The sequence below is a fragment of the Magnolia sinica genome, chromosome 7 (assembly GCF_029962835.1).
Source record: "Magnolia sinica isolate HGM2019 chromosome 7, MsV1, whole genome shotgun sequence".
Classification (NCBI taxonomy): domain Eukaryota; kingdom Viridiplantae; phylum Streptophyta; class Magnoliopsida; order Magnoliales; family Magnoliaceae; genus Magnolia; species Magnolia sinica.
The window spans coordinates 62,792,110-62,808,991 of record NC_080579.1 but is presented as its reverse complement, the minus strand read 5'-3'; the positions used below and the strand labels follow the sequence as shown (position 1 = coordinate 62,808,991).

The 16,882-nt window shown below is 40.8% G+C and overlaps 1 protein-coding gene across 1 annotated transcript in view; it reads right to left on the bottom strand.

The window, feature by feature from the left end:
* Nucleotides 1-3,868, bottom strand: part of LOC131251378 (organelle RRM domain-containing protein 1, chloroplastic-like) — a 47,106-nt gene extending 43,238 nt beyond the window's left edge. The window contains exons 1-2 of the mRNA XM_058252058.1: nt 3,332-3,868; nt 3,012-3,109 (exon numbers count right to left, since the gene is read on the bottom strand). Coding sequence (XP_058108041.1) covers nt 3,012-3,109; nt 3,332-3,711 — 478 coding nt within the window. The 5' untranslated portion in view covers nt 3,712-3,868. The remainder of the gene's footprint in view (nt 1-3,011; nt 3,110-3,331) is intronic.
* Nucleotides 3,869-16,882: the final 13,014 nt, after the last annotated feature.

Here is a 16,882-nt window from a genome sequence, read left to right as displayed (position 1 = left end):
AAAAATGTCATCAAGTATGCAAATCCCAATAAGGCCCCCGGACGGGAGGATTTCAATACCCATTTTTATAAAGTTTGTTGGCCAATCACTAGCAATTGTTGGCCCTTCCATAGCAATGATTGCTCCGAGGCATATTTCAGCAGCGTAGAGCCTCCCTACAACTACCCACCATGTCCGCAGGCAACCCATGTGTAGTGGGCCCAATCCTTCAGAGGATCCTAGCCCTTATTGGACCCTTTCCTGCAATGAAATTAATTCCACCAAGGTTGGGTTTCTGTGCTTCACTCTCCACCTCCAGAATTGCTTTGGGAGTTAATCTCTGAAGTTGACAATCAAGGGCCCGAAGACAAAAGCCTTTACTATGTGGCCTTGACAAAATTATTTCAACTCATTGTTTGGAGTATCCCTGATATTATCCATATCTCCAACTTGCCAATACCAATAACACTAGTAGAATCAGAAATTCTAGGTATCGACGATATATCGCCAATGTATTGATATCGCCAACATTTGCTTGTGTAAATTCCATGTGTGTCTTATATCACCAATGTATTGCTAATATTTTTTAGTAAGTAAATTTTAGGTGTCGCTTGTATCACAAGTGTATCGGCGATATTTCGATAATATTGCCAATGTACCGATATCACCAAAAATCTATTTATTCAAAAAATCACATTTCATTTTTTTTATGGATGCATGGTTGTATGATGAAATGCATTGAATGGATGGTTGGATGGATGGATGGATGGTTGGATGGTTAGATGAGGTGTGTGTGTGTGTGTGTGTGTGCATACATGGATAGATAGATGGATGGATCATGCATTTCTGTTTGTATGTATGTATGTATGTACATGCATGCATGGATGGATGGATCCACCATTTTCCCCATGTTCCCCCAATGTTTCCCTATGTCAACGATACATGCTTTTAGGCCCCCATTAAAGGAAAACTCCTAAATATGCAAATATGCATCTTTTTCGTTATTATTTGATTTTTAAATATGCAAATGTGTATTTTAGCATCTCTTGAAGTTTCACTCTAAATTCCACTATTTTACTCATGTTTCCCCGCATTTTCAGGAGTTGGCGATAATGATATTGTTTTCGTATCCCTGGCCAGCAAAACTTGGAGCGATACCGATACTTTGAACATTGTTTCTACTACGGTTTCAAGTCTTGTGCTTGAAGTGCATGATGAAGATTGTCGTGCAGCGATCAAAAGTCCTGATAGCTCCTCTTGATACATGCGGCTTTTTGCTCATACCTTGCACACACAGGTCACCTTTCTAGGAGGGAATGTGGGGATTGTTGGTAGGCGCAAGAGAGCCCTTATTTCAAATCTAGCTAATGCCCCCTCCAACAATGCCCCTCACATCATAACTTTGGTACAATTGGCTTCATTTATTCTCCCTAATCAGCATCTTTAGTCTTTCCTGGCCTCCCCTTTATGGGAGAGTTAGAAAGGCCTCCCCTCTTCCCTTTCTTCATTTTTCTCTTAGCTTCTACATTTAGCCTAGCCCAGTGTGTTAGGTGTGGGCTTTTTTCCTTAACCCGACGTGTGAGTGCTCTTTCATTTTTTTTCTTCCCTGAAGCAAGGTGTGGGGCCCCTATGTATTCTTTCGATCGCATGCCCCTTGGTAAGAAACAAGAGTCTTTTCTGCTTACCTTACAAAAATAAATCAAAAGATAGAGAGAGAGAGAGAGAGAGAGAGACTTAATTATTTGGGAATTAGTTCCCCAATCAAATGGCCCAATATTGTCAACATCCTCAATGTGTAGTCAATGACTACACATCATGGAGATTATGCCCAATATCTTTTCCAGTAGAAGAACGTACAGGGATCTGAAGACACGTGGATTGATGAAAAAAACCTACATGCTACATCGTCTTAATAAAGGCTTATTGGAAAGGTTACAAAGCCAAAATCAAGGTCAACTTCCTTTCATGGAAGGAGATTAATGCAACACTATTGGACAAGTAAGAATAGAGTCCTACATCCCGGCCCACCAAAGCTTTCATGAGGCAAGAAGACTAGGAATGGGTGAATAATGCAACATGGCAGGCCTTAGAAAATAGGAGCACCATAACGTAAATGAAGATTTTCTATGATGATTGGAAAAGGTTGCCGGAAATTCAAAGATAACTTGGAGTCTCTATGCATGAAAGTAATGAATCTTAGTGATGAACCCTCTCTTCCATACATATTCTAGAGTAAGCTAGCAAAGGCATCCAAGCATTTATATCCAAACTTGAAGATCTTTCATAGCTTCTTTTGAAGAGTTGGGGGAGTCCTCTCATTGGGAAAGGGTATCCCCAACTTTGTTGAGTGAGTTCCCTTTCTTTGGGGGAGTGAGTCCCTAATAGTTACATTGTTTGCTAATTTCAATCTTTGTACTTGGTTTCACATAACATCAAAATTTCTTCCATTTCATTGTCTTTTTACTTCCTCTTGTTTCATTGATCCTCTTCTAGGGAACATGAACGGTGTCTGCCTACATCCCTGTCCATACAAGTGGAGACCCGTTATATAGACCGCTCATTTGACGGGCCTCACCATAGGAAGTTCTTGTATTCTACAGGGAATATATCACAATAAATTCACTTGAAATACATAAATATTTTTCTACTGTTATATGGCAACGTGATGGAAAAGTACACTTTGTATCAGTTTATATTGTTGACACATTCCGATACAAACAGATAGCATCAGAATGGATCATCACTACATTACTTGCCAAATACTTTTAATGAAATTCAATATTACAAAAGGATCGATGAGATTAGAATGTATTCTGTTGCATCGCAATAAATTCATATGATGTACAAAATATATTCAAATGATATTTTAGACCTTCATCCTAACCATCCAATCTTTATCCTTTCTCCCATTGAAAGTGGACTGTATATGTACTATTTCTTAACCATGTATTTCAAAGGCTATATGAGGAACAAATCAAAAAGAACATTCTCAACTGAAAGAACAAATCTGGAAATTGTTGTCTGAAGCATACCAAAAAGGCGTCGAGAAGTCTCCTCATCAATATCACAACAAAAACCAAAGTGAGTCTCCCAAGAAGCGTCATAAATGCACATCTGCGCTTCCTTCTCACTGTCCCAAAAAAAAAAAAAAAAAAAAAAAAAAAAACAATAATCAATTCAAGAGAATAAGTACAAGCAGGGCCACCAATTACACCCCACCTTTCGCTATTTGGCACAAGAATAGTACAAAAGCTGTACCATTTTGCATTATCAGAAGAAGAAAAGAAATGGTGTATCCATCAACCAGAGTGGATAATAGATATTAAATCAAAGAGCAAGAAGAAAGACCCACCTTCCTAAAACATTAGCTAACGTCCTGACGTAATAGTCCACGACGTCGGATTTTGAAGAAACCCCACCTGGGGGTTTGTCCATGACCACCATCCAATGGGTGCATTGAGAAGCACCAGACTCGAAATCAGATGTAGTTGTAGCCGTTGATGATGATGATGATGATGGTGATGGTGATGATGATGATGGGCCATTGATGGAGACATGGATTGGAATGGGAGTCTTTGGGGTTTTGGTGGGGAAGAGATTGGAAGAGGGGAAATGGGTTTTGAAGGAGGTGGTGGTGTTAGAAAGGAGGAGAAGTTTGTTTATCTTGGATTTGGGAGGAGATGGGATGGGAGATAAGGGAGTACGGATGGCGGTCGGGAGGAGGAGCACCATACTACACCAGCAGGAGTTTCCACCACGGGCTTTCCTTATTCTTCATAATTTCAGATTTTGATTTTTGGAATTTCCACAGTTGTCTTCCCTCCCAACAGGAGGTGGTATTGCCTGCAACACCCGGCTCGGGATGGAACCGGATTGCGTAAACTCTTGGTAGCGTAGTGAGTGAACCCTGTGAGGTCCACCGTGATTTACGTATTTTATCCACTCCGTCCATCAATTTCACTAGTTATTTTAGGGCTTGATTTTAAAAATAAGTACATCCTAAGCTCAAATGGACCTCACCATGGAAAATAGTGTGAAATGACATTCTACCGTTGAAAATTTATTGAGAGCCACAGAAGTTTTGGATCAAGCCTGCATGATCTTATAAACAGCCTGATGACAAATAAACATCACCTTGGGCCTTCGAAAAATTTCAATGGTTGAAGTCATTACTAGCACTGTATCCTGTGATGTGGTCCAGTTGAGTTTTCGATATGCTTCAATTTTAGGCTCAACCACTCAGAAGATACGAAAAAAGTATTGAAAGGCATGAATAAACAACATACATTCACAGTAAGCCTAAGTAAGTTTACTCGTTACAAATAAAAGCTTATTGAATAACTCAGTATGCAACCCGATTTCCCCGGATCTGCATGTGGCGCGGCGGGCTGAGCTTTGTGAGGACCAGCGTGATGTATTCATTTTATCAACACCGTTCATCCAGTTTACCAGCTCATTTTAGAGCATGAGATCAAAAAGATACGTATCCAAAGTCTAAGTTGACTACATCATAGGAAACAGTACAGATTGAACACCACCATTGAAAACTTATTGGATGCCACTGTGATGTATTAAACAGTCACTATTGAAAACTTATTGGAGGCCACTGTGATGCTTTTTTTGATGCAAATTGGTAGTAACCTGCCACTAGCCAATGGCTAGAGGACGGACCTTCACAGGCCCCACTATGATGTATGTGTCTCATCCATGCTATGGATCCATTTTTCCAACCATTTATGGTATGAACCCAAAATTGAGTGACGAGATCCAAATCGCAACCTATGACTATCCATCTGATTCCTCGACTCATTTTAAGAGTTGAGTTCAAATTAAAGCATATCCAAAGCTCAAATAGACCATACGATAGGAAATAGTGGGAATAATGATTTCCACAATTGAAACCTTCTCACGGCCCACACTGATGTTTATTTTTCATCCAACATGTTCATAAGATTACAGATACATGGATGAATGGAGAACACAAATATAAAATTGATCCAAAACTTACGTGGTCCCCCATAAGCTTTTCAATGGTAAACATACAATTTGCCCGGTTTATGTGGTATGGTCCAATTGAGCTTTGGATATGCTTCATTTTTTGGAAACTAAAACTATTTGATAAAATGGATAGACAAAGTGCATAAAATACATAAATCACAATGGGCCCCACAAAGTTTACTCAGTATGCAATCTACTTCCATGTTGATTGAACACCCACCTTTAAAAAATCTTTTCGAGACCACAATAGTTTTGGATTAAGCTGATATTTGTTTTTCCCTTATCCATACCTGTATGACATAATTAAATGGTTGGATGTCAAATAAATGTTACGGTGGGCCCTAGGGGGCTTTAAATGGTGGGCATTCAATCACTACTGCCTTTTGTGGTGTGGTCCACCTTAGGTTTAGATCCCCTCATTTTTTGGATCGAGCCCGAAAATGATCTAGAAAATTATATGGATAGCAGGATAATACACATACATCATGGCGGCCTTGTCACGCCCCAAACTCGAAAATCGGTCTCACAAAATTTTCGATCACCGAATTTGGTGCCGACAGCTTCCGTAGTACCCCATTCTCGACTCTCAGCACTCATACGCCAGATTCCGATCCTGGAATCCTACAAGGAAGATTTTTCAACTTATATTTAACTCATAATAAGCATAACCACAAGTTTACCCAAATCACAAAGGCAATATCATCATCACATATCCACTAATATAATCATTTGAATACAAAGCTCTAGAGGTCCGCTGCATGCTCCAAGCTTAACGCTAATGCAACCTACATGCTCTAAGCTCCACGCTACTGCAACCTAACATTACCTGTACGCATCTATCGTGTATAAGTTTATAGAAAGCTTAGAGGGTGGTGTAAGTGTGTGTACAAGATAAGTGTCAAGTATTTAATACAATATCGAAAATATTAACAAGTCCAAGAGTCATACAATGTCAGAGTACGGAATGCAGATCAAAATGAGCTAAATATCAGATGCTGAGTATGTAATACAATATGTAAATCCTGACAAGCCACGAATACCATCAACCTCATCTAAGCTATATAAATGCAGAAACATAGTATCCCAAAATGCTAAATATTGCTAATGCAATGCAATATGCGGTGCGAATGAAATGACTAAGCTGGAGTGAAGTCAGGATGATAGTACGTAGTATCGTAGGCTATGGTGTCCATCACAAGGGACTTCTATCCAAACGAGTCTCATACCTAAATTTGGATAGTCAGACTCAATATGGTAAACCCCTAACCTCAGGTTTGTTGCGCCCCCGACCGAAATCCTTGCCATTACGAAGGTACACAACAATTAGTTACACACCACTAGCCCGAGTGGATAGTGAATGAATGAATGAGCATGCAACTCTTGCTCAATAAGTCCACGTATCAGTACTGTACATCTCTAGAATCATCATCGGGGTTTAGTACACTCAAACTAGCTACCACCCCGGCGGGCCGCGCAGCCCAGCGAGTGAAAAAGACCTCACTACCTGTCTGCTAGTAGTATACCAATGCCTACCCAACTCGTCGATAGCGGACCCATTTGAAAGCTGGTCAAACTCATCCTACCTTACAGCCCCCTCACTTGGGCGGATAAGGCCACACCCCCTCCCAACCGACCACGACACTGTGGGAGATGCGGTCTACTGGTATTTGGCACTCGGGCGCTCATATATCCACTTGGTCTAAACTTTGGGGTGTCTCCTGGCCACGGAGGTTTAGGGATTTTCATCCACGGACATCCTAAGTGCCTAGATGTTCAAACTAAATATTTTTGGTGTCTCATCTAGTCATCCATGACATGCTTGTAGAGGTAATGGCCTTGATGTCACTAGGGCGTATAGTAATCACAACATACAATGCAAGATGCATGAGTCATACGATCCATTCATGCATCTATCCTGCGCATACCGTGCGCTCATGTGAGACCATCTCCGCCTATCAGGGAGTCTCATAACAACTGGCACTATAACATATGCAATAGTCAATCATATCTCATAACAAACATGCAGATGATGCGTATGGGCATGTATCATGATGCTATGCTATCACATACTCATAATCGGTGTCAATAACCGGCATCGACAAATCGACCTCGACAATGTGGACATTTAACCAACATTGTCCCCAAGGAATGGCCCACATAGAGCCTAACATATAGTAGACCCATGGCCTCATATAAGGGCCAAATATACAACACCATGGGCCTCACTCAATAACTTAATACACACCACGATGGGCCTTTCACATGGGCCTAACATACATCACAATGGGCTACATCGTCAGGCCCTCAAATGCATCACAATGGGCCTTATTACATAGGCCTCATATACATCACATTGGGCCTTAAACACGAGCTAAATACACATCACAAGGGGCCTCAAATACGGGCTGCATATACATCACATTGGGCCTCAAACACAGGCCAAATGCACATCACAATGGGCATCAAATACGGGCTGCATATGCATCTCATTGGGCCTCGACAATTGAAATTGGTATCAACAATCGGAATCGACCTCGTTAATCGACCTTAACAATCGAAATCAGAATCGACAATTGGAATCGACCTCGATAATCGGCCACGACAATCGGAATCGGAATCAGAATCAGAATCGACAATCGGAATCAGCCTCGATAATCGGCCTCAACAATCGAAATCGGAATCGGCCTCGACAATCAGAATTGGCCTCGATAATCGGAATTAGAATTGGCCTCAACAATCGGCCTCGACAATCGGAATCGGAATCGACCTCGACAATCGAAATTAGAATCAGCCTAAGCAATTGGCCTTGACAATCAGAATCGGTATCGACAATCAGAATCGGCCTCAACAATCAGAATCAGAATCGGCCTCGGCAATCGGAATCGGTGTCGATAATCAGCCTCGACAATCGGAATCGGAATCGGCCTCAATAATCGGCCTCGATAATCAGAATCGGCCTAACAAAGGGCCTAAGGGAAGGTTACAATGTGGACATTTAACCACCATCGCCCATCAATGTGGACATTTAACCAACATTGCTCCCAAGGAGTGGTCCACATATAGCCAAACGTATCATGGGCCCATGGCCTCATATACACAATAGGTGGGCCCTGCTCAGGGGCCTCGAATCATAACATGTGAGCCCTACACATGGGCCTTATACAGCACATCGGGCCTCATCATATGGGTCTCATATACAACACATCGGGCCACTCACATGAGCCTAATACTCATCACTATGGGCCGCATCACATGGGCCTAATATATGTCACAATGGGCCGCATGACATGGGCCTACTACACAACACTGTGGGCCGCTCACATGGGCCTACTACATAATAATATGGGCCGCTCACATGGGCCTACTACACAACACTATGGGCCTTGTCCATAGGCCACGAATACATCACAATGGGCCTCAGATTCAAGCAGGTGGGCCCCATCATATGGGCCTTAAATACAAGGTAGGTGGGCCCTATCACATGGGCCTCAAAATACAAGGCAGGTGGGCTCTATCACATGGGTTATAAATACATCACATGCGGGGTCCATGGGTTGGATGGCGCTGATAAAACACTCACATCATGCGGGGGCCACGTGGATGGATGGTGTGAATATACAACACGTCACAATGTGGGCCTCACGTCTAAGGGACGGACGACGAGGGTATAGAATACATCCATCATGAAGGAGTCCGCCACCGTCCCAACCCGATGGATGGTGTGAATAAACAATACATTAAGGTGGCCCCACGCATCAGAAAACAGATGGACGACGTGAATATACAATGCATATAGGAGGTGGGTCCCACTGTCTGGACAAATGGTGTGGGTATACAACACATATATCTGGTGGTCTCCACGAAACTTGCTGACGTCAACTACAATGGTAATATAGCCGATGGGGCCCTCAGATGGACGGTTTAGATGTAACACATAACTCATGTGGGCCCCATGGCTTGCTGACGTCGACACAGCAACCATATAGCTGGTGTGGCCTGCTGGCCCACCGTCCAGATGGACGGCTGGATGAAACATATAACATGGTGGGACCCTCAGAGCCCGATGACGTCAAATACAGTGGTTATTCAGCTGGAATGGTCCACATAGATGAACATCGTGAATAAAACACATATATCATGTGGTCCCCACCGTCCATTTGAAATACATAAATCACAGTGGTTCCCCCACCATCTAGATGGATGGTGCAGGTATAATACGTACCTTATTAATGGGCCCCACCGTCCACATGGACGGTGAGAATTAAAACCCATACATTACCACGTACACGTGGTGGGTCCCACATGAAATTTAGATCTATCCCATTCTCCCTGTAATACCACCATGAGAAGAAAAATAATAATAATAAAATAATAAAAAGAAAACACCTCTGTAATGTTGGACGATGTGGGTATATCTCACATACATCATACCTGGCCCCACATAACTCAAGGTGGGCCCACCCCCACACGTGCAACACGTGTGGGGTGGGCCCCACACCTGGAGAACGGATGGACAGCGTGGATGTAGAATAAATACATCAGGGGTGGGTCCCACCGTCCAGCTATCTGGACGATGCGGATAGGACCCATATATCATAGTGGAGTCCACCAGATGGACGGAGTGGAATGCAATACATACATCAGTGGGCCCCACAAAGCTTCTGACATCAATACAACAGTATTTCTACTGCATGGGACCCACTGTCTAGATGGACGGTGTGGAATACAATACATACATTGTAGTGTGGTCCACCGTCAGATGGTTGGACGGTTGGACATATAGCACATACCTCATGATCTGGACCCACTCACTGACGACAATACAGTAGCTATATGTTGCATGCAGCAGACAAACGGTTTGGATATACAATAAATACAACAAGGTGGGTCACGTCCAGACCTTGGACGGTCTAGATGTAGCATATACAAACAAGGTGGGCCCCACCCCTCACACGTGTAAAACGCGTGGGGTGGGCCCACAACTGCCAAAGCAGATGGATAGTGTGGCTAAAACACAAGCATCATGGTGTAACCCACCGTCCAGCAATCTAGACGGTGCGGCTAAAATAAATAAATCATGGTGGATCCCATCGCCTCTGATTAACGATGAGGAGACAACAAATACCCCAGGGTTGGGTCCCACTACACGTGGCCCACCAGCTGGACAGCTGGTATTGCATTGCTGCTACCATCCAAGTGATGGATGGTATGATGAAACGTACATCCAGGTGGGGTCCACACGTCCCACATGGATTTATTGTTGGATTCGGCGATCCGGGCGTCTCGTCCTCTCTCTCTGGATTACGCCTCGAGCCCATCCCAATCCCGTCCGCAGTCCATCATACGGCTGCGGGATGGGATCAAAGATGGGTTGAAATGGCAGGAGTGGTGGCGGGAGGTAATTTTTCACGCGAAACACCTATTATAAATGTAGAAATTATGTAACGAAGATGGCCATTACAACCATCACCGTTGCCATCGCGAGGTACGTCTTCTTCCTCCCTCCCGGCATGAAATGCTGTCATACATCTGTAAATCCTTCATGCATGTCAACCCACCTGGCTATGACAGGGCCATGGCCTTCCGAGAAGCATGTCCAGTTTTTTGGGTTTCTACCATGGCTTTCATTATGCCATGGCTTTGATTACGTCATGGCTTCCATTACGACTGTTTGTGCTTTAAAGCCACTATATTCAATTCAATACAGCGGGATTTTAAGAAATTACTTTGCTCATGGTTTTTGGAATTTGGGGGGTTTTATGATATCTGATTTTTAGTGTATTGAGGTATTCAGAAAATGGCGATTTCTGAATTTTGTGGGTTTTTGGTTAATTTATTAATCGATTTTCTCATCCACAAAGATTATTTGTGCTTCAAAGACATTGTATTCAATCGATGGGTTTGATTTTCTGAAATTAATTTGCTCATGGTTTTTGGATACTGGGGGTTTTGTGAAATCTGATTTTTACTGTTCATAAGATCTCTAGACAACTCCCATATTCTAGATTTTGGGCCTTTTGGCTTAATTTGAAATCGATTTTCTCATCCAGGAGGACTGTTTGTGCTTCAAAGACGCTGTATTCAATTGATGGCTTTAACTTTCCAAAATTAATTTGCTCATGGTTTCTGGATATTGGGGGTTTTGTGAAATCTTAATTCTACTGTTGATAAGATCTCTAGAAAATGGGGGTTTCTGGATTTTGGGGTTTTGGGGTTAATCTGAAATCGATTTTCCACCATAGATGACTGTAACGCCCCGAAAATCGGGGGTCGAGTAAAATTCAACTCCCGAGTTCCGACGCATCACCTATGCAACATAGATAATGATGATTAAATGTTGTCCATATTAGTGCACTTAAACATGAGTGGGATTATACTAAATCAGCATATCATAGTCCAAAGTTAATGTAATTAGGCAAGCCGAACACGGAGATAGATATATAAAGTATATAAGTGTTTCACAACCTCCAGAATATGAGTATGTTACCAGGCTGAATTTATACATGAATGGTTCCAAAATTTACAAAATATAAAAGTGTAAATGTCCAACTAATCCATAAGTCCCTATAATCCCGTTGAATCAGAACAAGGTCTACGAAGACCCGCTTGATAGCTGAACATAGGAGAATTCCTCATCGTCTATGAAGTCCATTTCAGCTGCATAGACCCCATCATTACCCTGCATCTACAACAGAGTCTAGTTGGTATTTTAAAACACCATCCCAGGTGGGAATGAGTAGCTAATTCAGTGGAACTATAAAGCAAAGGTTAACATGTTATCAATTCAGTCAAGCAGTAATGATAAAGCAATACAACAATCATGTCCTAAGTACTCTTGTTAATGCAAGAATGATATGCTATAATGATGCATGCCCTCGCCTGCACTCCCTCAACGACACCATCTCACGGTCGCAAATGCTACTCCCACTGTACTCTTCCACGCCAAAGGCACATACAATGTGGTGCATGTTCGTGTCAGCCAAGTTCTTAATTAGGTTTATTCATACAACAGATTCGGGAAGTTAAGGTACCTTCCTTTATATCATTTACCCAAACAATGATCCATATAGGGTCGTTAATCCTAGTTAATCACATACGATAGGCAAGTTATAGGGCAACATCACCCCTAATATAATAGCAGTGGATAGGCAAGTTCAAGAGTTTATACTCGAGGTCACTCCACCAACGCCCTACCAATCGGAGCACTATTTTTTAAGGGGGTCTGAAGCAGACGGTATGCCCCAACCTACGCTGGGACCGTAGCCAGGTTGCGCTGGTGTAGGTCGGCAGCTCGAATACAGTGTCCCATACTACCGTATTTGGCTCACGAGTTTGGGTTACTTACTAGTCACTACAGGGAGGCTCGTCACCCCGGTGTAGGTCGACAGCTCAACTACGGTGTATCATACCACCATGCCCGACTCATGAGTCTTAAGGGATTGTGTTACCATGGTTGAATGGACTTTACATTGGTAAGTGGTACCTTAGATTTAAGCAGTAGCGTCCATACATGGTAAACACACAATAGGTCAATCGGTTTATTAGACAAGTTCGACTGGTACGAGCGTACACTAAATTAGTCGACATGGAGTACATAAGCACTCTACGTGGCCTAACCACTATCGACAATCATCGTATGACTTGGATTCACCAAACGCATCAAATGTGACGAGACTGGTTCCGCCACTCAGTAGGAATTGTTACCAGTTGTCTAGACTACGTAGTAGTCCTAATCATACTCAAATACAATAAGTATTCACATGTGATAGTCAAAAAAGCATTTAACAAACAATTTAAATATAAATCCCATTTGAGCATTTTAACAAACACATTGAACATGTCATTATGTATATACATTTCATCCATAAATCACGTAGTAGCAATTTAAATTACATGAAGGGAACTATAAATATTGATAAGGTAGTTGAGAATCCTATCTCAACACCCTCATTAAATACAATTCATCAAACAATTTCTCATTCAGACATTTTATCAAACACATAAAACATGTTATTATATATATGCATTTTTATATATAAATCACGTAGTTAAAGTTAAGACTACATGAAGGAAATTGTACATCTAGATAAGGTAGTTAAGAATCTTATCTCAAAACCCTTATTAAATACAATTCATCAAACAACATCTCATTCAGACATTTTATCAAACATATAGAACATGTTATTATACATATACATTTTTATACATAAATCACGTAGTTGAAGTTAAGACTACATGAAGGAAATTGTACATCTAGATAAGGTACTTGAGAATCCTATCTCAATACCCTGATTAAATACAATTCATCAAACAATATCTCATTTAGACATTTTATCAAACACATAGAACATGTTATTATACATATGCATTATATATATAAATCATGTAGTAACAAGATAGGTTACATGAAGGAAACTGTAACTATAGATAAGGAAATTAAGAATCTCATCTCAATGCCCTCATTAAATACATTTCAACAAACATTTTCTCATTCAGACATTTTATCAAACACTTAGACTACACATTTCAACATACATATAATAAATTAGTTATAACATATATTATGGCAAATCCTTTCACCAAGGAGTTGTCATACGTACAACAAACGTGAATTCTAGATTAATAGTCATGGGAAGCATAAATCATAATTTCCTATTCATTCAAACATTTTAAAAAATAAATGGAAAGCATTTTAGTATACAACCTAGTTTACACATACATGATATATCGAAAATGTTGTAACTAAGATCATATGGCAGTAATTAAGTCAGACATAAATTATTGCTGACATTGAAAGCCTTGCAAACCATAACCTAAATGTTTATAGTCCACACCTTTCATCGATACGCCGATTACGAACTTGGTTCGTACACTACGCCTTTGTCTACGGCACAACAGCTACCTAAATCATGAAATAAGTTAGTTATTTCACCGTTTCCTCTATTCATATTCTTAAAACAAATCAGGGTTAGGATTTCTTACCCAAAAATGGATTTGGATTCGACGGTGAAGCGACATGGGAGAGATAATTTGGCACATGGAGTGGTGGGAATGAATCCTAACAACTCTCTCTCTCTCTCTCTCTCTCTCTCTCTCTCTCTCTCTTCTCCTCACTCTTTCCTCCTCTTTTCTCTATTATCTCTCTTAAGGTTTTAGGAAAATCGTATGGAATGAGAGAAGGGTGGGTTTAGGGTCTTATATAGGCCCAAAAGTGATGTCAATGGCCCCATGGCCATGGTATACTCAGGTTATAGCCAAAGGGCATCTGTTTTGGGCCAATGGAGCTTATTTGGACGTTCATTACCTGCATACGGTCTGGAGAAAGTTCCCTGACAATGGATCTATGTCAGTTTAAGATTTCGGTACGATCGAATTTGTGAATCGACCGTGGAGGAACAGTTTCAGTTTAATAGCTATTGTTACTCGATCAGGGCCATAAGTACATTGACATGTGTAGAGAAATTTTCCTGATCCAAGGGTGTAGTTGGGTTAGAATCTGACGATCTGAAACCTTAAATTTGGCCTGCAAGTGAATGACTTAAATCACTTAAGTTTGAGTTCATTTTCTAAAGATATTTACGTTTCTCACAAACTTCGCTCCAGGTTCAAGTTGTGCGTTTCTAGATACTATTTGGACTCGATTCCTGTGATGGTTGTTAAGCCTAGTAAGGTTGTCATAACCGTATAATTTCGCGGTAATCAGACTTTCGACGCGTGGTCCAGGTCCGATATGGAGTTTTAATGTACTCTCGAGAACAACTGGGTTTTGAGATTGCTCCTAGGTCTTAAGGTAATGTTGAGTCAGCGATCCTAATGGTTTTAGGTCTTGCAATTCATATAGAAAGTGGTTTAAGTTAATTCCCTTGATTATTTAGTTTATCACTTAATAAATTTTCATCTAATTTCTAAAGGATTCGGTTCTTAGTGATTTCTACCTTAGGTGATAATCGGGTCTTTATACGGATTTTTCCGAGATGTTACAATCTACCCCCCTTAAAGAAAAATTTCATCCTCGAAATTGCCTAATGGTAATAAGTAAAGGTTTTATTATTTCATTTGCTTAGTTCTGTTGGTCTCAAGTTTATATACGTGTTAGGGTATATAATAACTACACTAGCCTAGCTCATAATGGTCTACCCCCCTTAAAAGTTTTTACCTTTAAGGTTTGAAAACAAATGTCCAAATCATTATTATTGTGCTAAGTGTTTGATGATAAAGTTTACCTAAGGGTGGTATAATCTACTCTTTATGATTGGGCTAATACAGAAAGACAGTTGTGGTAGGCTCAATCCGATAGTCGATTGCCCGCCTGACCACGATAGACAACTCGTTGTATCACTTCCTAATCCTGATGGATCCTGGTCTTCTGCTCGGTCAAAGCAATGAGTCCTTTGGTAATCACTCAGGATTGAGAATTGAGTTAAGCCGCAAATGCCTCATAGGGATATGGTTCTGAAATTCCAAAATCTGATCATACCAAGTATTTAAGGAGTATTATAATTCATTAGGAGGTTCAAGTCTCATGTTTATAAGGTTGTCCTTTGGGTTTTGTTCAACGAGAGTTCTTGTTTAACCTATATTTAACTTGGTAGATAATAAGTTCTTCCATGGTGCTCATAGTCAACAGGCTATACTAGAAGGGTTTTCAATCTCCAAATTATATTTATATGTCACCATTTCAATCATACGGCTAGGGGATTGTGGGCAAATTGCACTTCGGTTTCATTAACTTCGAGAGGGAAGTAAGAGTTGGGAGTTCTAAAATATTTCAGAAGTTTGGAATGTTAGCAACATAAGGCCGCGGGAAATGAAAGAAGAGGGACATCTCCTCGACGCGGTATGAACTTTGAATTTACAAGGGGATAAGAAACTTATAATATTTTACTGTAGTTCGCCTCTAACATGAGCTTATGGAGTAATAAACTATGAAACTCAATCCTTCTCAAGGGTCCTAATTTAAATGCACAAAAATAACTAAAATATATGTATATAATTAAATTTAATTACAGGATGATTCCTAGTATGGTTATAAATAATTCCTAAATAGACACCAAATACTAAACTTTAAAATGAAAAGATATGATCAGTCTATTGGCAACTCGAAGTTGTAGAAATTTTTCATTTCAACTCTTTTATTATTTATAACATATTTGTCACCTCTAGTTACCGTATTATTTTTATAATTTTTTTCTTTATAGTAATCCATTGTTAGGCCTATTTTTTTAATATGAACTGGTTTAATACTTGAACCCTAATTGCTTTCCTTCAATGACTTTATTATTGACATTCTAAGGAAGATTCAGATCCTATTTAGTGACCTAACCTTACGTATAACCTGGATCAATTTCCTTCGATCATGGGCCAGTGGGCTATTAGCCACCAAGCTTCCGTTGTGCCTATCAGTAGGTAAATAAGTGTACCTACTTAACCCAACTGCGTTCATAACTTTTCTACCCCCTTTAAAGATTTTTTTTTTACTCTCAAGACTCAAGAATCTATGTCCCGATCCGTATGTCAGAACAAGGTGTAATTTATGACCTATCCTTGACATGAAATGGGAAACGACCTCTCAATACATTGGTCTTCCTTTCATCGATGATGTGTACTATGACATTGGTACCTTGAATGTGAGCAGTGACTTCAGAGGCTAAGGGCACTGCAGCTGCTTTCCCAGTTGCTCCAGCTGTTAGTGCATGTACACGTCCTTGTTGAGGGCGATTTGGTTGCGCTGCCATAGGTCGTTGAGGTGGAGTCGCTATAACATGGAGCGGCTGACAGTCGATCTTCTGAGGTGGCGTGAGACCATTGTCTTTCATCTTAGTAAAACAGAAGGGGTCAGTGTGTCCCCCTTTGTTGCAATATGTACACCAATGGCCCATTCATCTCTGTTGGGTCGGCGGAGTCA